The following is a 26684-nucleotide window of genomic DNA, read 5'->3' on the forward strand; positions in this document are numbered from 1 at the left end:
TTGTTCACGTTATCATAGTATTTTATTCATATTGATTTACTCAAAATATTTGCAACCATCATTTGCTTAGATACTTAACTTATTATTAAAATATATGTGTAGATTTAAAAATTCCGATATTTAGTTATAATATACAGATGTTTTATATTCTAGCCCACCGATTTTTTTTTGTTTTTTTTTAACTATTTATATGTAAATTGTTTTTAATTGTTTGTTTTGCTAGTATAATCCATTTTTGTTTCATTCTTAAAAGTTCTGTTGCATTTTCCATACAAAAATGAGATTTTCAATTACTGGTGTTTTAAGCTGATATAAACCGTAGTTACAATATAATATAATATAATATATGTACAAATATACTTGTACATAAGGCGTGTGTGGTGTTTGGTAATCACTTGTTTTATATGCATTACCTCAAATATTTTCTTTGACAAATTTTTTTTATGAAAACGTTAATTGATAACTCTAGGTGGCAAATTGCTTAGATAAAATTTCAAAAATCCAAATATAAAAATCTTGTTCTTGTGGTTTCTGTGGGCATTAAGGATTGATAGCAATTACGGACGAAGTTTGGACGAATATATTACTAAGAGGAGTGATTAGCTATATTGGCGTTTACAACCTTTTTGGGTGTTTGGTCGAGCTCCTCCTCCAATTTGTAATGTGCGTCTTGATGTTGTTCCACAATCGGAGGGATCTACAATTTTAAGCCGACTCCGAACGGCAGGTGTTTTTATTTTTCTGAGGAGCTTTTTCATGGCAGAAATACACTAGGAGGTTTGTCATTGCCCGCCGAGGGGTGACCGCTATTAGACAACTTTTTTTGTTATTTGGTTTTTCAAGCACGGATATTCGAGCCTGTGCACTTCCGAATGTTACAAAGGCCGGAATGAGTAGGTATTTTATTTAAATTATCAAAAAAATGTGTATTTAATTTCAAATGCGTGTACGTATGGTGTGCATAATTTCGAAAATTAATTTATCAAATAAGTTTGTTTATATTTAGTATAGCGTTAAGTAGAGTCGTAGTGTAGAAAAACCCAACATCGTTTTTTCTTGCTCACTATATAAATTTTGATATTTGGACGCAAAACCAACCACACACATTTGTAAATGCAGCTGTTAACCACACGACAGATAAATTTCATGATATGCCTTTTTTATTAATTGTTTTAATACGAAAATAAGTGACGCAATTGGATTTGACGACATTTTAAAGAAAATTGCTTTTCTATTTGTCCTCCATATTTGTATATATGTATGTATGTATATATGAATAAACTCCTTCACGAATTATTTCCAAAGATCAGCCATCCTCGACGCATTTGCATGACAAGTTACTCTATCATTACAAATTTAACGCCTGTGCTAATGCGTTCTTCGAATGTATCTTGCTTTCTATCCGAGAGTCATGAAATCATTGCAAACATTGACATACAAATACACAGTTTCAATATTGATCTAGGTTTTGAATTTGATTATTATGCGCATATTGTTTTTTATGAATTTTACTAATTTAACATTTTCCAAAAATAAAAGCACATCGATAACTTCGTTAAGGCTGCCTATACATTTCAGAATCCAGAATCGGTGAGGAGAACTGTACTTACACCTGCATACACACATGCGCATACATATATACAGTTTATTGCACTGCCTACAATTTATTGCATGGCTTACACCAACAGTTAATATTATTATACAGCAAATGAGCTTTGCTTTGCTATTGCATGAGTAACATTTATTAAACTTATATAGTGATTCACTAATGGGATTAACGTGATTTAAAATCTATTGAGAGTAATGCACAAACACCAAAGTATGGAATATTAACTGTAAGTGTTTCAGCTTACTTATCGTTTTTTATAGTATCTCATCTTATTCTTGCATTGAATAATGCAGGCGAAATTCTGTCATGTGTTGCCGTATCATTTTAAAAATTTACACATCCAATGTTATGTATATAGTATAAAATTTATTTAAGAACTAGCAATCAAATTCACAAAAATAATAAAGAAAGTGTATGAATATAGGTATACAAGTTACAAACATAAATAAATATTGCGAATATGCCAATGAAAATTACAAATATTAGTTTACATTATGATATATACCTGTGCACGTTTGATAAAAGAACTTAAGTCGGCTTAGCACTTTTTTCTGTCAGGCACCAAATATTGCTCGTTTTTCTCGAAATATTTAATCAATTAATCATTTATAGCCGTAGCTTCAGTAACACAATCTTAATAAAGGTTAAATAAAATACAAAATTTTACTATTACAAATCAGAATTTATAGACCTTAAAGCAAAACCTATTAAAATCACATAAGTTATTATGTCAAAAGTCCACAGATATTTAAACTAAACTTTTTAAATTTTTAAAATAAGAAAATATAGTGAAGAAAATATTTACTTAGTACACACATACAAAAATCATAATAAAAAGCACAAACACATGTGCATACAAACATACATACATATATAAGTATTAAGCAAAGCAAAACAACGACTATGGCTGCCATATCTCATAATACGAGTATGTACTGCAGCATCAGCTAAGTTGTTGTTGTTTGCTTGTATGCAGGACTTGTCTTTTACATTTGCTAAAATTAAATATCTCTCTCTGTTCTTTTTGTTTACATATGCATTTTACTTTCTGTTATAGTTTATAGTGTTCACTACCATACATCGAAATTACCTTTGTGGGTAGTGCGCATTGTTGTAGTGGGTAAATAACGAAAAAATAATATACAGATACAATATAAGATGATTTATTATTTGCTTAGTACTAAATAGTTTTGGCTTTTTTATAACGTTTTCAATAATAAAATGACAAAGATAAAAATTTAATTATTAACGAAATGTCTAAGTCGCTCCGAACAATGCAGCAAAATTTAAAAGAATTTACTTGAGGCATCCAGAGACGCGGGAGAAGGAGGGGGGAAAGGAAAATTTATACATTACATGTGAATCGTTGCGGCTGTGTAACGCGCCTCTCCACGTCGCCATGACCATTGACTTGGGCGGTACTGAAATTGCAATTGGCAATTTAATGATTTTTACAAATATTAATACGAATGCAAATAATGCTGTATGTATGTAAATATGTATTTAGATTAGGGTGCATCACTCTCTATACAACAAAAAATCGGTACTTCTTTTCCTATCGGAATCATAAAATTTATTATATTTTAAGACTACCGCTAAAGTATTTCGGAAGAATATGAAATTGAGCGTGAAGTGGATCGACTTAAGGGGTTAGGTGGGTTACAGAGGTTCAAAAAAAGGGTATTTTTACAATTTTTTTTTTAATATATACAATCATATATTTTATTTAAACAATTCAGCATATCAAAGATACATATTTAAACAGTATTTTGTGAAATTTTTATTTAAAAATTCCGAAAACTCAGCCGTTGGTACCTCATCTCCCTTAACGTCTCACAAAAAAATGCTCTTGCCGTGGACAGCATAACTCATTATTGGTTCATTTAAAATCAAAAAACCAAAAATATTTCGTTAGTACATGGATAAATCTCGTTACTGGACGAAGGAAAAAAAAATAAAATTTAATTTGAATTTTTGACAGACTTTGAACAAAAAAACACATTTTTTGGTCAAATTTTCGTCATGTGTTGGCTCGAAAAAATTAGTTGTAATAAAAATAAAAAAAAATCCTTCGTTCAATAACTTGATAATGTTATTCCAAAGATGTGTGCAAAATTTGAACAAAATCGCTTCATAACTTTTCGAGAAATCGTGTCCACCGACTTAAAAAATCGAGTTTTGAGATAAACGCGTATACCTGCGAAACGCTGCACTGACATGGCCTGATGGGCGGAACTTCTGAAGGGTCTATCTCGTAGAATTTTACTCGGATCAATTTGAAATTTTAGGAGAATATTTTAAACATATTATACTATTTAATAAGACAAAAAAAAAGAAATCGATTTTTTGAAATTTTCAAACCCACCTAACCCCTTAAGTTTTTAATAAATAAAACAAGTTTTTAAAAATATTTTTTGCTAAAATTCACCTCAGATGATAAAAGAGTTTAAGTTTAAAAAGTTTGCATAAAAACTTTTAAAATTTTAACAACGGACTCAAAGTCATAAGATTGCCTACGCTATTTTTGACTTTTTTTTTGGAATATAGGTTTTATTACTAGAAATTTATTCTTAAATATTCTTAGAAAATTATCCCATTCATTTTTTTCGCAAATATCAACACACCTCCGTTCCGTTGATACCGTTTACAAAATTTTTAAGCATTTGCATGCAGACTTTTTAAGCTTAAACTCTTCTATCATCCGGGGTAATTTTTTGGGAAAATATTTTTGAAAATAATAATATAAATATAAATATATTTATAAAGATAAATATATTTAAATATTTTTAAAAATAAAAATAAATATATTTATTTATAAATATTAATATAAATATTTATAAAAAACTTGATTTTTGAAGGTATTTTCAAATAAGCCCAGTAGACGAAGATCTTAATATTTTTTCGAAATATTTTGGCGGAAGCCTTAAAGTAAACAACTTTTATAACTCCGTTGGAAAAATGCAACTTTTTTTTGTGAGGCACCCTAATGTACAATAGATGTATGATTATGGATATTTAATGACTGTGCATAAAAGGGTGAGAAAATAGCAAGACAGAATGCAAGAACAAATCATGAAAGCTATTCGAATATTTTTGACTATGAATAGTGACCCAAAAAATATACATATGTACGTAAATATTTTTGCCTCGGTACGGGGATCGGAGGAAAAGTATCAGTGTTAGTAGTAAACACGAAAGTTTTTGTATTTTTTCGTACGGTGGATTGGTCGTTTCCACAACAGTCGGTTCTACGTTACCGAAACGACCCGAATTTATATCCGGCCAAGGACTGTCAACCCAGCAGCATTCCCCGTATGAAAATATGGGGAATGTTTATGCTGCTACAACAACAACAACAACGGTGGATTGGTAGCAAAAATTCTGGTTCAATATGTGGTTGTGTTATCATAGTGAAACATCATATTTTCTCTGCTCATTTCTACCAAAGCGATAAAATAAATCATTGTAATACTGTGCCCTTAATGTAGTTTATGAAGGAACACCCACTGAAAGAATTACCTGTCCACTTGCCGCTTTAAACGAGTCCTTTTACACATATTTCCCTCTGGTCAATAAGCTATTATATATATAAATATATACGGCTACACCTTTTCAGGATCAAATTAACTTAACAAGTCAGGTTTCTAGGTAATTGGAAACGCTGAAACTTTGTTAGAGCAGTTCGTGAGCAATATGGACTGTACATAGAATTCTAATGTAAGGTGTCTATTCTCGACAAATAGAAGTATCCAGTATCCAGAAAATAATTGCACCAGTATTACACATGTTTTCACGAGACAACTCCTAAGTGCTTCACGAATCGGATGTCCGGCGAGCACATTGGCCCAGCTTATACTGCGCTAGTCAATTGCCTTATATGTTGTAAATAACGTTTCTTCACCGTACTATGGTTAATGATTAGTTGTTTGAGAGGAGAAATAAATGCGAAATCTTAATTTTGAATTCTGTAGTACATTATATTACTGGATCTTATTAGAGTCCCGATAAACAATTATTACGAGCCTAAAATAATTTTCGCCTTCTTAAGGCAGACGTGGGTTAATGACTTATTTAGTTTGATAATAATAATAAAAAAATACTTTTTAAATCGTTCAAGGGTTTATCAGAAACATACATTCTAAGAATTATTTGTGAGTTCTATTAGCTTTAAAATAAATTCGGAAACAAATATAAACACGCAGAATTGGTAAGTGTACGGGGAAACACTTTGCAATACAAAATGAATTAGTTTGAAAACTCTATTCACAAAATTAATATTACGTTCGTTTAACAAGAAGTACAATGAAATGGTGAGCGATGGGTGAAGATCTTGCGAAAAATTACTTGTACAAACCTGATGCAAGTGCTTCGACTGCATGTAAATATAATATAAAAAAATTTTAATAAATAAAAGCTTTAATATAGTTTTATGGAATAAAAAAATGCTCATTTTTGTTGAAAATAGAGGCAGGATTTGTCAATGATAATGAAACAGGATTTAAAAGTCTCAAATAAAAAAAAACTACGCTTTGTAAATTGAATATTACTTTTAAGCTTCAACATTCTCAACAATAAAAATAAATTCCCTTTAGGACTTCGCTGCTTTAGATAATGACATTTAAATACACTTAATTCCTACAGAGGCTTTTGCGTCACAAGCATACATACCTGAATTAAGAGTTGTCCGCTTTTGGTGTGCGGATTTCTGTATGCATAAAACACCCATAGAAGCACAGTTAGCACTAGACAGATGGGCACCAGGAAGCCAAGAGCAAGCCCCATGCTTTTCGACTCAGAGTGTGCTTCTAAAACTTCGTTCACTACTTTCGCCGCGTGGTTGTCATCGTGCACCGGCGTAACAGTGGCACTATTTGTTTCACTTGCATGCTCACTGTTTTCATTTATTTTCTGGGGGTCATTTTTGTTGTTTACACTATCACTTGGCAAATTTACTGGTGTAGTGTTATTGGTGCTGCCGTTGGAGCTACTATTGCTAGTTCCTTGATTCGCATTGTTTCCCTTCTGGCCCAGAGGGGGGCACGCAGATGCGTCCATAATTTGTGTGCGATCACAACCTTTTTTTAAGAACAAAAAAAAAGGAACCGAATAAGATTTTTTTAAATTTCTTTTAATTTGTTTAAAAATCTCACCCTTGTGTTGCCATTCTTGTTTCCTGCGGTCTGTGCCGGTCGAACATCTGTTTAAAGTTGGACACCAAGCGCACTATAATAAGTTTCAATTTTACACATTAAAAATGTTGGTTTCTAGTGAATTATCACCAGATGTTATCGACATTAAACTTACATCAAATGAAGTCTTGTGGTTACTGCAAGCCGCACAGTCTTTGTAATCAAGGCAACTGGGCAAAGCTTTCAAATAAATGATTGTTGAATTTGATATGCCGGTATTTGATAAATTTATACGATGGTATTCATAAATTGTTTTCCTGCGTGTATCTGCAAATGAAATATAAAATTATATGTAAAAAAGAGGAATTTAATTTAAATGATGCTTGAGTTTTATGCGCTCTATTTACAGTTTAAATTATTTATTTACTAAATAAATAATTTACTTACAGAACACAGTTTTGTCAATTATGTAAGCATCGGAGAGACCTACTTTGACGGGATGCTTATCATCTTGGATGGCATTAATGTCAATTGGAACATAATAGTAGATGAAAACAATATCACCGTTTTTATGCAAAGTCGCGCTAAACGTGAACTTTCCCACATCTTGTTTATCTTGCAATGAGACTTTCTCCCAAATCACAGTGAATGCAGTGCCTAAAAAAATTTTTTTTTAGAATATTGACAGTTTAGCGCTTTATTTTCTTTTACCATTGTCTTTAACTCGTACATAGGATTCATTTGATAAACTTGTGTCGAAGTTAGCCATTAAGGGTGCAATGTATTGTGTTGCTGCCAACCAGGAGTGCACGTAATCACCAGTGTAGAGGAAACCACCTGTTGCCACTGTAACGTTCCGTACAGGATGACCATAGAAAGGAAAATCGAAGCTCAACTCAACGGTCTAAGAGATGGAAGAAATAATTTGTTATTTCTTATTGTTTCGAGCAATTTCGAAGTTAAAGAATACTGGTTCATGTTTTAAGATCAATCCCAAAAATTGCAGATATCACGCAATCCGCCTAAATCATAGTATTGCATCTCTATGTAATCTTAAAATAGCATTATATTCCGTGAATGTTCAAAAGTTGTTGTAAAAGTAGCGATATAGAATGGGGACTTTCAATATTAGTTGCGGCTACTGTAGTCGAGTGGCCTTGTACGTGATTCCCACTCGGTTGATTCATGCCAAAAATGAATATGAAGCATTAAAGATTATATAATGTTGTTTTAATATCGGTAACACCTCGGTAGACAATACATTAACGTTGAATAGAAATATCCCTTTAATATCTGCAGTTATCTGAGAACATTTCTACAATTTCCAAATATTTTTGATATTTTGCAAATTGCTTCAATATTTTTCGCAAAATCTATTCCACTATAGGTTGAATTGTGTTCAAAATTGATGGAAGTTGTGTTCTCAGAAGTATTTGTCAATTTGTTGTTGTTGCAGCAGTTTAGCAAGCCCTGCCAGTATAGTATAGTCACCAATCGTCGATATGTTGTTGTTGTTGTAGCAGCATAATCATACCCCATACATGTACGGGGTATGCTGCTGGAGTGACAGTCCTCGTCCGAATATTAATCCGGGTCATTAAACGTGCTCTGTGTACCACCGGGGATCACATGTAGAGCTAATTACAACAATGTTGGCAATTATACAAATGAGGTGTCACTCATACCTCTCTGAATGGGCCTTGTAAACGTAAAGTAATATTGTCATTGTATTTGAAACCCATATATTAAGCTACACATGTGCTGTGAGCGTCAAAAGAAAGTGCACACATCATATTAATAAGCTTTGTAGTTTTAATTACTTTTTTTTATAAAAACTATATTTTTATCTATCATACTACAACAAAAAAATATAAATTGATATAAAACTTGTAAATTTAAAACTTTTTACCCACAATTTTTAGAAAAATTTCAGGTATGCAATTTTATAGATCATTCAATTTTGATTGTGCAACTGAATTTTAATATTTTTTCGGACGCGGTCTTGTGCATTTTCCCCATTTAGTACCTACTCCACATTTATATGAAAGAAAGCTCCGCCAGCACAAACAATTGTCAAAAATCAACGCAATAGAACCACTTGAAACTTGCTCTTGATTATTCCACAATTCAATGATCTATAATAGCCGAAATTGATCGGCATAGCCGAAATTTTTCTAAAAATTCTGAGTTATAAGTTGGAAATTTTGATGAAAATTTGCCGAATTTTTACATTAAGTTCGAAACTTTACTTCATATTGTCTTTGTTGTAGTATGAACTATATTTTTATAAAAGAAAGTTATTGAAATTATAAACTAAATAAATAAATAGTCAAAGCTTATCAAGATGTGGTATACACTTTCTCTTGACGTTGACTGTATATGTTTATACGACATATTAGAAGTTATCATTTATTAGAAATTTGTTATTTTCATACCATAGCTCGTCGGTGGGACTGCGATAGCATTGAATTGTGCGCTGTATTCTTGATTTGCTCCCAAACCTGATCTGCTTCCGCACTATCAATATATATTGAGCTGTTATAGTAGATGTGATGATCCTATAGAATAATGGAAGATAATTAATAAGGTAAAAACGTGTTAACAAACACATTGTTTACATTAGTAGCGTTGACGGTGTAGTTGGTTTTTTCTATTTCACTAATCGTTTCATTATCCGGCACATCTACATTATCAATAACTTTTTCCTCGGGCGTTTCAGTCGATTGATCAGTGCTGCCATTTTCCTGCACTGAGGTGGACTTGTTGCCTGCAGCTAGTACACCAGCCGCAGCACCAAGAGACGGCTGAATAGGATCAGAGACTACTGTGGTCTTCGGCTGTGACAGCTGTACGCCAGATTCTTGCCTTTGGCCTGTACCATTTACTCCCAATAGGGGTTTGTTGGCTGCATTGTATGCCACTACAATGGATGATATGTTCGATGTTGTTGCCGTTTCCACGGGTTTCTGAGCATCACTGCCATTTGTATTGGTATTCTGTGATACACTTTCATACTGGTTTTTTGAATAAATCGTCTGCGCCTGTCGTTTGTGACGTAATTTTACAAAAGAAATTGACTTGTCATCAGCTGATTGCGACTGCGGTGACACACTATATAGTTCGGCTGAAAATGAAAACAAAGTGTGATTATTTTCTTAGTATGTGTTTGTTTATTTTTTTATAACAAAGAAATACAAATACTTAGAAAATACTTTTACTTTGCTTAATTAGGTCAAAATTGGCATCGTTCGATTGAGAAAGGCAGTTTTTTCAACTTCATGGGAGTTTGATGACGAAAGTTTGCAGCGTAGAAAAGTTGAAGTTGATGTCAATCATTTTAGTCAGAGTTCATGCGCCGTCAGTACAGCGGCATTGACGAATTATGGACGAAGAAATTATCCCCACAATAGTTGATCTATTCTCGAGGCTTCCAAACACAAAAAGAAAACTATGTATTATGGAATTCTATTAGAATTGATTTGACTAAATATCAATTCAAAGCCAAAGGTATATTATTTGAAAAAGGGCTTGCTAAATATATTTTAATTAAAAAAAAAATAATAATAAATAAATAAAAATATGGGGAAAAAGCCTGAACACATATAATAATATTTTAATTAGAGAGTAATTTTTAATTTATTTGCACAAACTTCAAACTTCCTCTGGATCCCTACAATAGTTTCACATATTTTATCTTGGTTATCTGGCATTATTGGTACTGCGGCAGAAAATTTATTGTTGTGCCATAAATGAGCAAATTACAATAAATCTCATAAGAATCGTCATCAATAAGAGAAATTAAGGTGACAAACTAACAAGTATGTATGTATGTGCAAATATGCTTTGTAATTGCAATGGCTTCATGGGACGAGTGTTGCGTCGTCAACCGTGTATGTAATTGGTAATCACCACTATAATGAACAAAAAATAGAAAATCGATATTTTGCGTTTAGGTGCTGCGCTTAGTGCTTGTAGGCAACTATTTCTAAAATTACGCACATATTCATTGAGTCGGCAAATAAAAACTCTTCAGCATTAAACGAGTGTAATATAATTACATTTTATTTTACTATGTATGTATATATGCATGTACATACACATACGCCTATTTACATATGTAGTATATACGTAATTATAGCAAAAAGAATAATCGAAAGGTTTTTTCTTTTTGGTTTTTAATAGTGTACTCATCTGCCATGAAAAATCTTTTCATAAAAGCTGTTCAGAAGAAGCAGAAATAGAAGATCTGTCAAGTATGTAACATAAAGTAGAATACAATTTTCCTTGCTATTCTAAATTTTTGAACATTTTTGATCTTGTCTCGATCGATTTAAATTTTTCATCATTATTTAAAAATTTTTCATTTCATATTTTTCATAAAAAATCACAACATTTCAAGAATATTCATTTTATTGAAAAACAGTAAAAAAAAGTATTATATTATTTTGGAAAACCACTAAGTCTAACCATATAATGGTCTTAATAATACCGTAGAACAGCAAAAAAATGAACAGAGCACTAGCATGCCTTCATTTTTGTTTGGGACCTCGAAGTTTTGAGGTTAAAAGATGCTTATAAAATTCATAAATATGTATCTATTTGACCTTAGGCTTAATGGAAAGGTATTAAAGAGTGCTGTCTGTTTTTTTAAAATACATTTGAATAGGCATATGCATAATCATAGACAAATTTATTTTTAATCAAAAAAATCAATTTTGTAATAATAACTTTTTCTTTTTGTTAGGTTGAAAACATCAGAATGGGATATAAGCCAGAGTGTATCCCATAGTAGATAACCACTACAACCTGACTTAACCTAACGTAGGTTGAAAGCCCGTCTCGAAATATTTTGCAAAGCAATTGGCCTCTACCTTTAAACTTCGAACTCAATCTCTTCTTAGTGTCTTTACAGTGTTCATTGGTGGCTTAATGTTTTTTCTCTTTCCATAGAGAATACTTTTGGACTCGATGAAGAGATAACATCTTTACAAACCTTTGGAAGCATTGCTCCTCTGCGTTTCTTTTCTCAATTTTACATTTTAAATTTTACGGCAGGAGATCTGAGAATCTGTCGTTGTTCTGAGGATCAGACATCTTGTCATTTGCAGTGACAAAACGCTCGATCTGATCGCAAGTTTTTCTTTGCCATAAGTTTTGATGCCGCTATTACGGCGGCCTATATAAGCAGACTGACAGAATATTAATATTATCCCCGATGTTGTTGTTGTTGTTGTTGTAGCTATTGTGCTATTCCCCGTGCATATACGAGGAATGCTGCTGAAGTGACAGTCCTTGGCCGCATACAAATCCGGATCGTTCCGGTTACGTAGAACCGACTGTCGTGGGAACGATGTCTTCTTCATTCCTCATTACAATATGAGGCTGCTAATAAATTTCTTGCATTTCAATCAATTTGTTTTAGTTGGTGTTAAGGAGGGTATTTTATCAGAGGTTTTTGGGCGATTTTTTCGGCCTTTGCTAACTTTTGGCACGATATTACCTCCATTGATCGACTATTTCAGACCCGTACACATAGACCAAAATCTTATATAAAGTTACGCTGTGTTTGATGGCCACCACATAATTAGAAATCATCTTCTTACAGTCAAATCAAAGGACCCCAAAGATTTTCGAAAATATTCAAAATAGCAAATAAATAGAAAACCAGTAAGAAATTGCAAGTTTCACAGTCAGCTGATAGTTTGCTTACATTGAAAGAGAAATACGAAAAGAGAAACATCAAAAATAGCTGGACATAGTGTTTTCTCCAGGCACATTCTGTAGTCTCTCGGTTTTTGGTTTCTCTTATAAATTTTTGCCGTATACAAACGCCAAAACCAGATAATACAAGAATGATAGAAACAAGATTGCGCCCATCAGAGAGTACGTGACGTCACTTTTGCTAAGTTGTGCAGTGTTGCCAACGATTTGCTCTTCACAATAAATTTAGTGCTTTTTTATATAACCAATATGGGAAAATTTTTAAGTTTGGTGTTTGTTCTTTTTGTTTTTAATTTAAAGCTACCGAAACTGTAAGTTAAAAAACAAACTGTATACGCGCCAATTATATACATATATATATGGTAAATTTAATTTGTTGCCCCCTTTAAGTTAATGCAAGAATATTAAATGTTCTTCTCTCAACTCTTCTTAACATTGAACACCTTTTTACACATTTTAAAAAGCGTTTGAATTTACTGAATGCGAATTAAAATCATAGAGATGTGAATTATTGAACTAATTTTTAAAAAATTAATATTTCACAAAAATATAAACATTACTTTTAATTAGAACAGGCTAGAAAAATGTCATGAAGAAAGTACTAAAACTCCGAGACTAAATAAAAAAATGCTAAACCAAGTCACGAAAATGGTAATCTGGCCATACTGGTGCTAAAACGACGTAACTCATTGTCAAATTCGCTGAGAGCAAAGTAACGATAGTACCCCGATAGGCTCCATATCATTATTATTTCCATCATGCAAATAATAGTATTCGTTAACAAAATTAGCCATCACCAACCATCAATCCAAATTAAGAGCGTAAGCGAAAATTCTCTCCCAAAAAGTAGAAAAAACAAAAAAGTGAACCGAGGAGTTTTACTTTTATTGTCATTATAACGACTCAATATGGCGTACGTGATCCTATTAAGTGTTTAGGGCAAAATTTGCAGAAATTACAAATTATTAAGCAAAATTTTCTATTTAAATTACATACACATACAGGTTCTATGGAAGATGAATCACTAACCCGCTCTCAGTAAATTTGACAGAATGATGACGTAAATTTACAATAGAATTTTCTTTTCGGGTTTTGTTTACCCAATATAACTTTGCATCGTTGTCGCGGTTTTCTCTCACAACAACTCTTAATTTACGTGTACAGCAAAACGACTCCGATTTCCGCTTCAATCTGCGCAAACTTGTATACACGCATATGTACATTTGTGCTTACATAACTAAATTAGTTTATATTTTTACAATTTACAGAAGTTGTCTAAAGATTTTGATAAAAAGTTGAAAATTGGATGACAATTTTGGCAACTTTTGAATTTTGTTAAATTTTTGTGAAATTTGTACAAAGTTTAGAAAGATTTTTATTATGCAAGAACTATATTTTTGTAAAAAATTTAGCATGAAAAATATTGCGAATATTGTAAAAAGATAAAGATATATGAATTCGGATATATACATACTATTTTCCAAAATCTGCAACTTTTGCGTTAATTCTCAAAACAGCAATTGAAAAATAAATTAGGATGAATGAACTTTATTTCCGGCCAAACACTGTTGTTCCATGTGAATTTAAGTACACAACTTTTTATGGGCAATGAGCATTTTTATTTAAGTTTTTGTGATTTTTTGCAAATACACTTTTTTTTTGTCAGGAAAAGATAAAACTTTATGAAGAATTCTTAAAGACTTTCTCTTTACCGGTGTATCCGCATATAAGAACATTCTATTACTATTACACTATCACGTGAGTGCTATGCAGTCATATTCAAAAGCGCACTTCAAATCAATGTTTTCAATTTCTGTTTTTATATGTATGCAATAAAGCAATAAATATTGAACACTTACGAAGGCATACTAATTTAGTAAATCAAATGCGGTACATTAGGGTGAGTAATTTTTAAGAAAAAGTCGTTTTCTTTTAAATCAAGAAAAGTATTGACACTTTCGGGACGCCCAGAAAATAGTCTACCCAACTGCTCGCTTACAACCATTCACTTATTTCGGGCTTGGAGGTTCTTATACATCCAACTTATACTAAAGTTCGGCCGACACCAAGTGATTACCACCAGTTGCTGTCTATAGCGTATGATTTTGCTGGTGGAACATTCGCCTCGGAAAACTTGTAAAAATCGACTGTTAAAGCTTTTACTAATAGGGACGAGAGTTAGTGTGAAAGAAGAATACTCGTAATGGAATTACGTGTGTAACAAGTTTTCAAACAAAATGTTGAATATTTTACCCAAATTTGCTCATTCTAACTATGATAAATGAAGCCTTCAGTGTCAAACAAAAATAATGAATCTATTTTTATTCCACCTTAAGTAAAACCCATAATTTTGTATGTTATTTCACATATACATATGTACATAATATAAAATTTTTCGCGCTCAAAAGTACCAACCGGTAAACGCTATACCAAATGCTAAAAATTAATAAATGATTGAAAATTTTAAAGCTGGGTGAATTGCAAAAAATGTCGATTAATAAATATTTTCCGTGAATAAAGGATTAGTTTAATGTAACCAAAGCTTTTTTTTTTGGTGTTTCACAACGAATTTTGCTGATCTAACAAGACAACGAAATCGAAATTGTTTGTGTCCCGGATAGTCGTTAAGGTCTTATTTGGCGCGGATGGAGCCAAAAGTTTTCAATATTCGTTTTTATGTGCTTTAAATAAATTTTCAAGGTTATGCACAGTTGTTGTGACACAACATCGAGACATATATCACAAATCTGAGAAGTTTATCAGCCAAACATTTAATGTGTAAAGGATGTACGAACCAAATATATAATACATATCGCACTTGTTACGTTAAAGCGTAACAACTCAAAATTTCCAAATTTTAGTTTTTTGCAAGAAAACAATGTACAGTGGTCATCTCTACCCACTGTAAAAATCGTTCAGTGGTTTGTCTAGTCTTTCGTTAAAAAAAAAAAAACCATTATGACTCTCTTTGTTTTCGGAATGACTTCTTTTGTCTCAACTAAAGAGTTACATTTTTAGATGTCTCCAAGTGTTTGAACAAATTTGTGTCACATAAAGTGTAACATTTTGAGTTGTGCCTGTTTACAACCAAACGGTTTGTTTAAGTTACGTGTTATTTCGGTCAGTTCAACTCAAAATAACACCACTAAGTGTATAAAAAAATTTCAGGAAAAGAGTAACAACTCAAAAATTTGTTATTTTAGCGCAACTACTAAACAAATAAGAATGAAACAACCGTTATATTGTTTTTAATAATATTTTCGTGCAATTACATATTTTTTTCCTTGTAATATATTATTAATATTTTCGGAAACAGTTTTTCGTCTCTACTGAAAATGTTCAGATTTTGAGTTGTTACGCTTTAACGTAACAAGTGCGATATATAGAAGGTGGCACAACATTAGTCATCAATTTGTTTTTGAATAACTTTTTTAATAAATAAAAAAATGATTTTGGGTGATGGAAATCTGTATTTTGATCTTTACCCACTCCATTGCTTGCCTGTTTGTATACTGCAGCTTACTAGTTTACAAGTGAAATATACATATGATTGACGTACGGCGTCATTTGCAAAATTATTAATCTTTCGATAAGGTGATTAATTCTGCGCCATCTTGAATATATATCGCACTTGTTACGTTAAAGCGTAACAACTCAAAATCTGAATATTTTCAGTAGAGACGAAAAACTGTTTCCGTAAATATTAATAATATATTACAAGGAAAAAAATATGTAATTGCACGAAAATATCATTAAAAACAATATAACGGTTGTTTCATACTTATTTGTTTAGTAGCTGCGCTAAAATAACAAATTTTTGAGTTGTTACTCTTTTCCTGAAATTTTTTTATATACTTAGTGGTATATTTTAAACAAATCGTTTGGTTGAAAACAGCCACAATCGAAAATGTCACACTTTATGTGACACAAATTTGTTCAAACACTTGGAGACAACTAAAAATGTAACTCTTTAGTTGAGACAAAAGAAGTCATTCTGAAAACAAAGAGAGAGTCATAACGGTTTTTTAACGAAAGACTAGACAAACCACTGAACGATTTTTACAGTGGGTAGAGATGACCACTGTACATTGTTTTCTTGCAAAAAACTAAAATTTGGAAATTTTGAGTTGTTACGCTTTAACGTAACAAGTGCGATATTATAACATTTTTACAGGAACAATATGCAATAAGTGTACATAAATATATCTATGGGGCGTTGAAAGCATGCGCCATAAATGCGAATATACAAGTGTGTGAACAAAAATTATAGGAGAAGCGAAGTTATTACAATTTATCACGATAATTTCACGAACATTATTGGAAGTTTTACCAATGTTCTACTATAGTTACTCTGATTACAACTTAAGGTTTACGTTAAATGTTTATGGCACTTTAATAGTGCCTTTAAAAAAAATTTAATTAAATGCAAGCAACCAAGCAAACATTTGCTTCAAATCTCAAAATTTTTAATTATCCTGAATTTTTTATTTTTTTTTTAACTTTTCCCTAAATTGCTGATTCGAATTCGGCATAGCAAACTCCAACTTACCCCTTCTTGGTAAACAAAATTAAACAATGATGTACTACACATTGCAATTATTTAATATTCAAAATAAAATAATAAAAAAATTAATCATCAAAATTGGAGAATGACTTACAGGCATTAAGCAAGCGACACCGTCTATCGGTAAAGAGTTGACCACCTGTAGCAGTGAACAATTGTTCATTAGCCACTCAATCGGAGTCATTTTATAACCAATTATTTAATATAAAATGTTGAATTTAATGCCAGTATTCAAAAATGCAATGCTACAAAAAGAAAGAGTTTATACGAATTGAAAAAAAGAAATAATTAAATGGTCGGCCATTTTAGTCGATCTTTACATATGTACGAGTATATATTTATTCCTTTTACTCCATAATGATTCATAGGACCACACCCATACATACATACATATGTGGAAATAGAAAGTTGTAAATATGACAACTGTTTCTTCTACATGAAGAATGTGATGACCTTTGTACTATGTCCTCCTCACGCGATCATTTAAACTCCCACAACATCCAACTCCTTGTGGTCACACCCAACTGTTAATTGAGAGAAACTGTTATAGTAAAACTAAACATAATTTGCCAAATATTCTTAAAATGTGAAGTATTGCCAAAAAAGAGATAAAAAAAACTACTTTTGAACAAAACATTTTTATTTATATTTATGTACATATGTATGTATTCTTACTTATTTGTAGTTTAATAAAGAGGTCAACCTAATGCGTTTGATATGTACTTCTCGCATATACAGGCATTAAGAGATCGATTAACCGTCAGTAACCGTGAAGTAGCGTAAACTTGCCTTAATTGAAACAATTGATTTGAGTTGTGAAATGGCCGAACGCTGACGAAAAACGTAATTATATGCATACATATGCATATACTACTCATGTACATACATATGTACCCTTGTGCTCACGTAATTAAGTTACTGCATCTTTTTACAGTATTCGCAATATTTTTTTAGCTAAATTTTTGTCATTCATTTTTTATAAAAATATGGTTAATTGTATAACAAAAATCGTATTCATCAAAGTTACAAACTTTGTTTAAAATTCAAAAAAATTAAATAAATTTCATCAAATTGTCACCAAAATTTTCAAAACATGGGATTGTTTACCGTCGGAATTAGTGTGTCATCAATTTTCACTTCCATTGAATTTTTGATTTGATAATTTTCACTTCCGTTAGGTTGTAAATAATGACACCGTGTATTTTGTGAAGGAAAGTTGTAAGTTCCTGCAGTGAAGAAGCGAGAAGAGAGCTAATGCCAGTATTCAATGTTATGTTTCAGTGTTATTACTTTTGAACATAAGCCATCGATGTCATTTCCCGACGTCAATATCGAACAATCGTCAGCGTATGAGATCAATGAAATTTCTTTAATGAGGGAACTTCAAGATTTAGAAGTTAAAAAGCAAGGCGAAAGAACTCTACACCGCGGTAGTGCGGTATCACTGACGAGTGTCTAGCACTCAAACAATTTGCTGACAACCTAATCAGTCCCTGCAGGAAAATGGATAGTTCAATGTCAACAGATGCCGATACATGGGGATATAAATCGTCAAGTTGAATAGGGATATTATTGCGACCCTTCATTCGAGGGGATCCAGGTACACAATTTTACGAGTATAGCCCATTAAATGTTAGTTCGAATTTATTTTTCGCCATTTTGAATTAACGCATTCTCAATGAAATTATTAAGCTTTAAGGACAACAAGTTATATAGATATCTATCTTTTAGAAAATAACTATAAACAAACCAACGTATTAAAGCATATGTTTGGTCAGTGGAGTCAGTAGTTAGTGATAATGTTAGTCATATTGCGATTATTCTTCTTTGAATAGATGGCAAATAAATGTAAACAGTTATATTTATAAACAAAAATTGTTAATTGTGAAAAACTGGTTATCGATATTATAATTGAGTTGTGCTTAAACATATGCATATACATAATTACAATCCAGTAGAAGAATATCGATCAAAGCAAATAAGCGACTGTTGCGAATCAAGAAAAATTTTTTTCTGAACGCTCTCACGATTCGTGCATTTATTATATTAAATTTTTTTTTGAGAAATAAAACAAATGTGAATTACTTGATACTCTTCTAAGAAAACATTGTACACGAGTTTAATTTGCAAGGCAGAAAATATTCCAAGAGTTTTAAGAGTTCAAGCGTTCGAACGTTCTTTTGCAGGTCGGCTAAAACAGAATACAGCTAATATTTAAAAATTATTTCTTTTACTCAAATCAATAAATAAAAGATACTGTTGGTTTGTTGCGTCCATATACATATTTCTACTGTGCAATTTCTAGAAGAAATTGAAATACAAAATTAACTCCGCAGGTAAATTTATTTATAATACCTGATAAGAGATTTCAGCGAGAAAGTTGCTGATATGAAATAAGTGTATGTATGGTATGTGAGTACTAGCTGTGCATGTACATGCATATGTATATACGCGTATTGATGTGTAAGAGTTCAACAATTGGGAAATAAACTTTCAGTGTGAAATATGTAAACAGTTAAGTTACACTCCAAGCCTTCAGAGGTTATATGGTTATATACATATATGTGTGTATGCACATGGGTGGATATTTCAGCAAATTTCATTGTTTTCATTTGCTTAGAGAATCGGTACCAAAACTGTTTGAGAATAAGGTTGGGTTATCTTCAAGTACTTTTCGATAAGTTACATTTCCTGAATTTCTATTTGTTGGTAAACTTCACTGCAGTTAGAATGAAACTTTGGAATTGGTGTATTCACTAGGCCCTTCTGTGATTACTATTAGACAAACTGTTTGTTTCTTCTTGGCTTGCCAAAATTTTATGAAGACCACCTCAATGGAAATTGAGGTCATAAATACCGAAGCTTAGTTTTTTATTGTTTACCTATATAATCTTATAGGTTGCCGCACAAAACAATAATAAAACACTTTTGGAGTGATAATTCTTGGCCGGATATAAATTTGAGCCGGTACAGTAACGTAGAACCGACTGTGGTGGTTTAATCACATTTTGATAGTTATCTAGCTTACAGCCCGGATGCCAAAATTTTCCAAAACTTGTCAATATCAACGTGTTTTGGTTCCAATATTAATATTACGAAAATGGAGAGTCGTTTTATACAGCGTTCAAAAGTTAGCAAAAAACAATTTAGTAAAATTGGTATTTTGCATTATTAATTAATTATTCAATAAGGCACCAAATTTGAATACTAATTGCATTCTTGATTGTATTCTTGATATTTTCAGCAAACAAATTTTGCTAGTTATTTCAATATTTAAGTAACTAAAATGTAAACTCAAATTTCACGACGAAAAAAAAACGTTGGTACTTAATATCTGATTTTGTGTTATTTTTTTATAAAAATTTATTTTTCCATATAGTGCAAAATATTTCCGTTTTTCTTTCCGTTGTATTTCAGTGTTTTTGGGAGTTTATACCTAGAAAGGATTAACATACAGGTGTATGAAGCTTTCCTTTAAATCGGTAAGACATAGATTTGTATATAAATTTGTACTAAAAAATCAAGCGATTTTTATATAAAATACAATATACAATTCGCTTTTATTTTGTATAAAATTTGTTCTTAGAAAATTTAAAATAAAATTTTTCCCCTTCATATAAATGTGGCTCTCAATATTGTAGGTACTTAATAAATGATATTGATTTAATATTCTATTTCACTAAAGTGGCATTGCCATTAATTTTTACAGATACCAGAAATCATTACTTAGTTGAAATAATTAATAATTTTAGTAAAATATTTTGCTGAAAATATCAAGTATACAGTGCAATTAGTGTTCAAGTTGTGTAATACAGTAGATTCTGTTTTTATGCGGTATATACGTTCCGCAAGAAACAGCATAAAAAAAACAGCATACAAAAAGCTACCAGTTCTATAGTAAAACTATAGATACGTTTCAAAAATGCTAAGAACCGCATAAATCTGAAATAATGTAATAAAATCGCATAAAAAAGAGTACTAGTCCCATATTATAACTATAGATACGTTCTATAGACCGCATGAATCTGAAATAATTAAACAAAATCGCATAAACAAAAAATTGTATTTTTGAAAATTATATCTTTATTTAAGAAACGTCAGAATCGAAAAATAAATTTACATCATCAGAAATGGAATCAGACAATATCCGCATGTTGCGCATTCGTTTAGGATTTGGTGTAAAATCACTTCCATCACTTGAGGAAATGTACACGTATGATCTGGATGGTGATGCAGGCGGTTCCATACTTGTAGGGTTAGCATTTTTGATATAATCTGTGATGAGTTGTTGCTTAGCTGGTTTAGAATCTTGTTTATATGTACAATTCCCGATAGGTCGACATGCATTTTTTAATTAAAAAAAAAACCGCACTATTTCAAAACCGCATAAAAACAGAATCTACTGTATAGCAGTTTGGTGCATTATTAAATTAGTAATTGACGATACAAATTACCACTAATACGGAATTGGTTTTTGTTAATAACTTTTGAACGGGTTTAGTGAATTACGCTCCTACATACAGTATCGGACAACTAATTAACATTTTTTTTCTAACAAAGCCATGTTTTTGTTGAAAATGTTTCTTATTTCTTGTCTCGGAAAGCAGAGAGTATCGGTAACATATTTTAAAATGATGATTGGGATTTATTTTCTTTTTCAGTTATATTCGAAAAAAAGTTTAAAATATATGGCAATCTTGCGCCACAAAACAATTGCAACTTTGTTTGCTTTACTAGGTAACGGTAAAAATATTCAATCCCTCGTTTCGCCTTCTAATAGCTCCTGGTGATGCATGTCGTGCAGCTTATATGTGTGCATGTTGGGTGCTTGACGCTAATATCTAAAATTTTTGATTTTCATCATTCAAAAGCCGACAACAAGTATGTGTGTCGGGCAGGGCCGTGGAGAGAGTATTCGGGCCCCGGGGGAAACTTGAGATGCGGGCCCCTTCAAATTATGTCTAATTCATATAATCCGAATTACTCTCGAGTCTGGGCCCCTGAAAACTCCGGGCCCGGGGGAAAAAGTACCCGATCCCGAGCTTAAGTCACCAATCTCTTCAAGAACTGTTGCTCGTCGCCTGACCGGAACTGACTTGTGTAGTTACCGATCCGCAAAAAACCCCCCGCTTAGTAAACGTATCCAGCAAAAATGGAAGCTGTTCGCAAACGATGACATAAACTGACCTGTAAACAAGTGGAAAACTGTCCAGCGACGAATGCACATTTAATTTGGTAGGAAGTGATGGCAGCCCACGAAGCAAAGGTCTTCAAAAATCGCATTAATGTGACAAATGCTAACCAATTTTTCCCAAAGATGCCTGGAAGCTTAGAGAAATATACCCCAGACCCTAATATGACCGCCATGCCCCAGACCATCGTCGAAAATTTTATTGCAGAGATGGTGCATGGCAGTTATTGGCAGCCATGGATTTGCCACGAAATATAAAGTTCTGCTTTAAATTTATTTAAAAAAATATACTGCTTGAATGTATTGTATTGGAATTTCGATATCTGAACGACACTTTACATGTTTACTTTATAGATGCAATTATTTCAATAAAAAAATATTTAAATCTAACACAACCGTCTAGTCGAATAACACAATTACGTATTTATAAAATCTAACTTCGAGAAGTCGCATAATATAATTCTATTTTGTAATTAGTGGAGCCAAAATGATGTGGTCAATTTTGCAAATACGCTTTAAAATGAAAGCGACCATATTTTTAATCAAAATTTTCCTTCCCTATAACCAAGGCTTAGAGGCTCTCAATGCACTGACACATGTTATTCCAATAGACCTACATATGAAGAAAACGGCAACCATGAGTGCATTTAGGTTAAACGAAGCGGGCCGCTGGAGAGAAAAAACTTATTGTCATGCTAGTCTATTATTGCGACAAACTCAGTTAATCTAGGTGAGAACTGACTACATCGTCCCGCCGGTAACTTTCAATAGGAATTTTGCCACTCTCTTACCAACTAAGGAAGAATGGAATAAGGGATTCTCTCTAAACAACTTCGACACTTCTCTCTAAACAACTTCGACACTACAGTCTACTACAGTTTTACAGATGGAAGTAAAATGGGCTGCGGTGTTGGAACTGGTATATATTCTCACAGACTTAAAATTGAGAAATCTGTGCGTCTCCCTAATACCAGCAGTGTCTTCCAGGTCTAAGTACTGGCAATTGGGGAAGCCTGTAGGCTACTAATCGCAGATTTCTCTTTTAAGGGTAATATCGCTATTCTCTCGGATAGCCAAGCTGCAATCCAGGCACTGGGTTCGGCCACAACAACCTCCAAAGTGGTGGAACAAAGTAGGAATAGCCTCACCATCTTGAGTGAAAACCATAAAGTTACCCTAATCTGGGTCCCGGGACATCGGAACATTGAAGGTAACGAAAAAGCAGATGAACTGGCAAGAGGGGGATCTGCCATGAATAACGCTCTTGCAGAATCGGTACGCACACCATTAGGTGCAGTCAAGAGCACAATTTCCCTAAATACCTCCGAATCGCAGACTGTAGGTGGAAAGTCCAGACGAAATGCAAAATTGGCAGAACGTTATGGCCCACCTACAACTTCAAGCAATCGTCGGCATTAATAAGAATGAAACGACGGGACGCCTGGAGACTAACGGCAGTCCTAATTGGCTTCTGGTCTATCGGAGAACAAGCAGCCAAAATGGGTATCCCTCACAATACATACTGTCACAGTTGCAAACAACCGGAGAAAAAGGAAACCATCTTCCATTTTCTCTGTGAATGCCCTGCCCTATGGAAGGACAGAATGTTAACCCTGGGCCAACCGCTGTTCGAGAACCTCGAACAACTATCTGGCTTAGACGTTAACAACCTAATAAGGTTCCTTAACCGCACAGACTGGATATAGTTATGCTGTAAATAACCGTTAAACAAGTTGGCAACGAGGATGTGGCAACAAAATGGCGCGGAAGCGCTAGTTGGATTCTGGAAGAATCACCACTTTAACCAACCAACCAAGGCTTGAGGTCTGCGTACATATCGTACATATTATATTATGTTTTACTTAAAAAAACTAATACTCTAGCAATTACTTTCATGCGATATGCAATCTAATCGAAAAACTATACACTTCGAAGTTTTCTTATATGGATGAACCGCAGTATAGAATGAACATAAGTATAAGTATATGGTTGGAGTAAATGGAGCATAAATGAAATATTGTACATATGAAATAAAAGAGGCGCACGCAATGGCAATAAAACCATTTAATCGTTTAATGAAAATAAAGACGAATAAAACGAAAGAGTTCGTTATTTGATAAATAATTTCATATATAAACGCCGCGCAAAGTAACGAATGTTGATGTATCAAGACACGAAGTAGCCAGCAACGTCACCTGTTTTAAATATTATTAAATTTTCTTTTTATTTTTACCAAAGCAAATGATTCACATTTCTCGCGACAGCTTCACATATTTTGCTGTTTCAATAGATGCACGTTTCTAGTCAGTGCACTCCCATCAAAACTAGCAGTTCTTGTGCGTAGTTGCATTATAGGTTAATCAAGAACAAACCCTTGTGGAAATCATATTTGATTTCACATTTCTAAAAAAAAGATATTTTTACGCGTTTAGATTTAGATCACTGTCACTTTTACCTTTCAGTCTTTGGAAGTTAAATTATACCACGTTTAACTAAACGAACTGCGACCACAAAAACATCTAATACAATGAATTCGCAACCAAATGCACCCCAAAAAATTAAAATTAGAGAAAATCTTTTGTAACTTGTCTTTTTGCTTTTTACCCCTGTATTATCTTATTCATTGCTCATCGTTGTTTCTTCATTCGCCTTATTCTCACAATCACACATCGTATTTCTTAACATTTTCACTTTTAATTATCTCTTATTGGATCAAAACTAACTGTTTATTGAAAACTTGTACAATACACTTACTTCCATCAAATTTACTTGCTGTTCCCGAATTAATATTACAAAGAATTAGTAAAAATAGCGCTGCAGCACTTAGCAAAAAATTATATTTCGTCATTTCTATTTGCTTGAAAAATTTCAACTGAGGTGAAATCCAATGGTTTGGCAAATCTTGTTCGTTTATTTCTATTTACGTTGCCAGAATGATTTTCACGAAGAAGAAAAGTGTTATGCTATGTATAAACGTCTCATTTGAGTTGCACAGATCGGAATTTAAAGTTATAAACTTTTATATATAAATATATATATAATTGGCGCTTACATCCTTTTTTGAGTATTTGACCGAGCTCCTCCTCCTATTTTCGGGTGTGCGTCTTGATATTTCCACAATTGGAGGGACCCACAAATTTTCGCCGACTCCGAACGCCAGATATTTTTATATTAGGAGCTTTTTCAAGGATGTATAATAATAAATAATTTTGCATTTGCCGAGGAGCAACTGTTATTAAAAAAAAACTTGTTGTATCAGTTGGCGTTTTGTGCCCTGGATTTCGAAGAGTGGACTTCCGAATTATTGTCATGCACCAACTTATTTGACTCCGAAGGCTACAATTCTTTGGCCATTTTAAAATCCTTTTCGCGTGTGCGTAGAACAATTTAACGAGATATCATCGCAATCGGATGTATGTTACATTTACACAGATGAGGGAAAAACGCAAACTTTAATTTTCTTATATGAGATTGCATAGATGCATGCATAAACCTAATATTTTACATATAAAACTAGCACTGAAGAGTTCACCTTAGCGGTTTATTACGGTATTACATAGAAAAACGTTCAACACATGACCATTTTCTAATACAGCTAATTTTTTATAAAATAGTACTTAATAATTTTCAGGTCAGATATCTCTCATATTTCTCCCAGTTATGAGGAAATAAAGAAGGTAGTTTTTTTTGTATAAAATATTTGGGGGGCGTGTTTGATATTTTAGTTGAGAGGTTTATAGAAAACTTCTTTAAATGTGGAAAATCATGAAGATTGTCGAAGCAGTCTTTAGAAACGTATCGTTTTACAACCTCGTAACCAAGAGGAGAATATAACAGTAAAGCCATTAGAGATACCCCAAAAATGTGAGTAAATTATATTTTAACCACTCTACTTTTATCACACGCTGAAAGGAACAAGAGCCTTTTCTGGGTTATTTTCGCGAAAAAGAATTTTTCATACACATTTTTTATTACTATTTTCCGAGGTTTTTTAAAATTCAAAATGTTTATCCAGAAATATCGAGGTTCCTAAAGAGGAATACAAAACAGAAAGTTAAAGTCAAATATATATTGTTTCACAAGATAATTTGAACTTGTAAGAGATTAAAAATTTTTCTCTTCATTTACAAAATTTTTAATTATTATAGAATTTGTTTACAAAATAGCAAGAAATGCGATATAATAAAATGTATATGTAACAATATTGCTTTGAATCCCTGAAGCCGAGCCGTACATCAACACTTCGAGTGGCCTTCGTTTTATCATATCAGCCCCAAATACGATCTTAAACCATACAGGCACAGTCGCATTCGTGACACAGCTGTGATCGGTGTGTTTTTTTTTTTGCAGTGCTCTGGTTTCATTTAGCAAAAAAAGAAAAGGCGTAGTAAAATTGAAAGATACAACAGATAGTGACATTTTTTTCGCGGAATTCGGTGTATAGCGCTGTAATGGTTCTGTCTGTGAAAA

The 26684-nt window shown here is 32.5% G+C and overlaps 1 protein-coding gene across 2 annotated transcripts; it reads right to left on the reverse strand.

Annotated features, from left to right (window-relative positions):
* Positions 1 to 25102, reverse strand: LOC129236890 (plexin domain-containing protein 2). 2 transcript variants are annotated; one of them, XM_054871173.1, is made up of 10 exons: positions 24969 to 25102; positions 9357 to 9862; positions 9174 to 9296; positions 7450 to 7642; positions 7186 to 7395; positions 6914 to 7065; positions 6760 to 6832; positions 6278 to 6684; positions 5964 to 5981; positions 1 to 3030 (listed from the first exon to the last, which is right to left on the reverse strand). In XM_054871173.1, the coding sequence occupies exons 1-10, from the start codon at positions 25060 to 25062 to the stop codon at positions 2962 to 2964; spliced, it is 1845 nt and encodes a 614-aa protein (XP_054727148.1). In that variant the 5' UTR covers positions 25063 to 25102; the 3' UTR covers positions 1 to 2961. The 2 variants fall into 2 exon arrangements, with proteins under 2 accessions (XP_054727148.1, XP_054727149.1); XM_054871174.1 differs by lacking the exon at positions 5964 to 5981.
* Between the last annotated feature and the right edge of the window lie 1582 nt (positions 25103 to 26684).

The sequence above is a fragment of the Anastrepha obliqua genome, chromosome 2 (genome assembly GCF_027943255.1).
Source record: "Anastrepha obliqua isolate idAnaObli1 chromosome 2, idAnaObli1_1.0, whole genome shotgun sequence".
NCBI lineage: Eukaryota > Metazoa > Arthropoda > Insecta > Diptera > Tephritidae > Anastrepha > Anastrepha obliqua.

Excerpts from the sequence above, each read along its gene's own strand:
- LOC129236890 (XM_054871173.1), bottom strand. The coding sequence starts at position 25,062 with ATGACGAAATATAATTTTTTGCTAAGTGCTGCAGCGCTATTTTTACTA. Across the intron at positions 7,396-7,449 it reads TGTACGAGTTAAAGACAATG|GCACTGCATTCACTGTGATT; the intron begins GTAAAAGAAAAT and ends AAATTTTTTTAG. Across the intron at positions 6,833-6,913 it reads ACCACAAGACTTCATTTGAT|TGCGCTTGGTGTCCAACTTT; the intron begins GTAAGTTTAATG and ends AACTTATTATAG.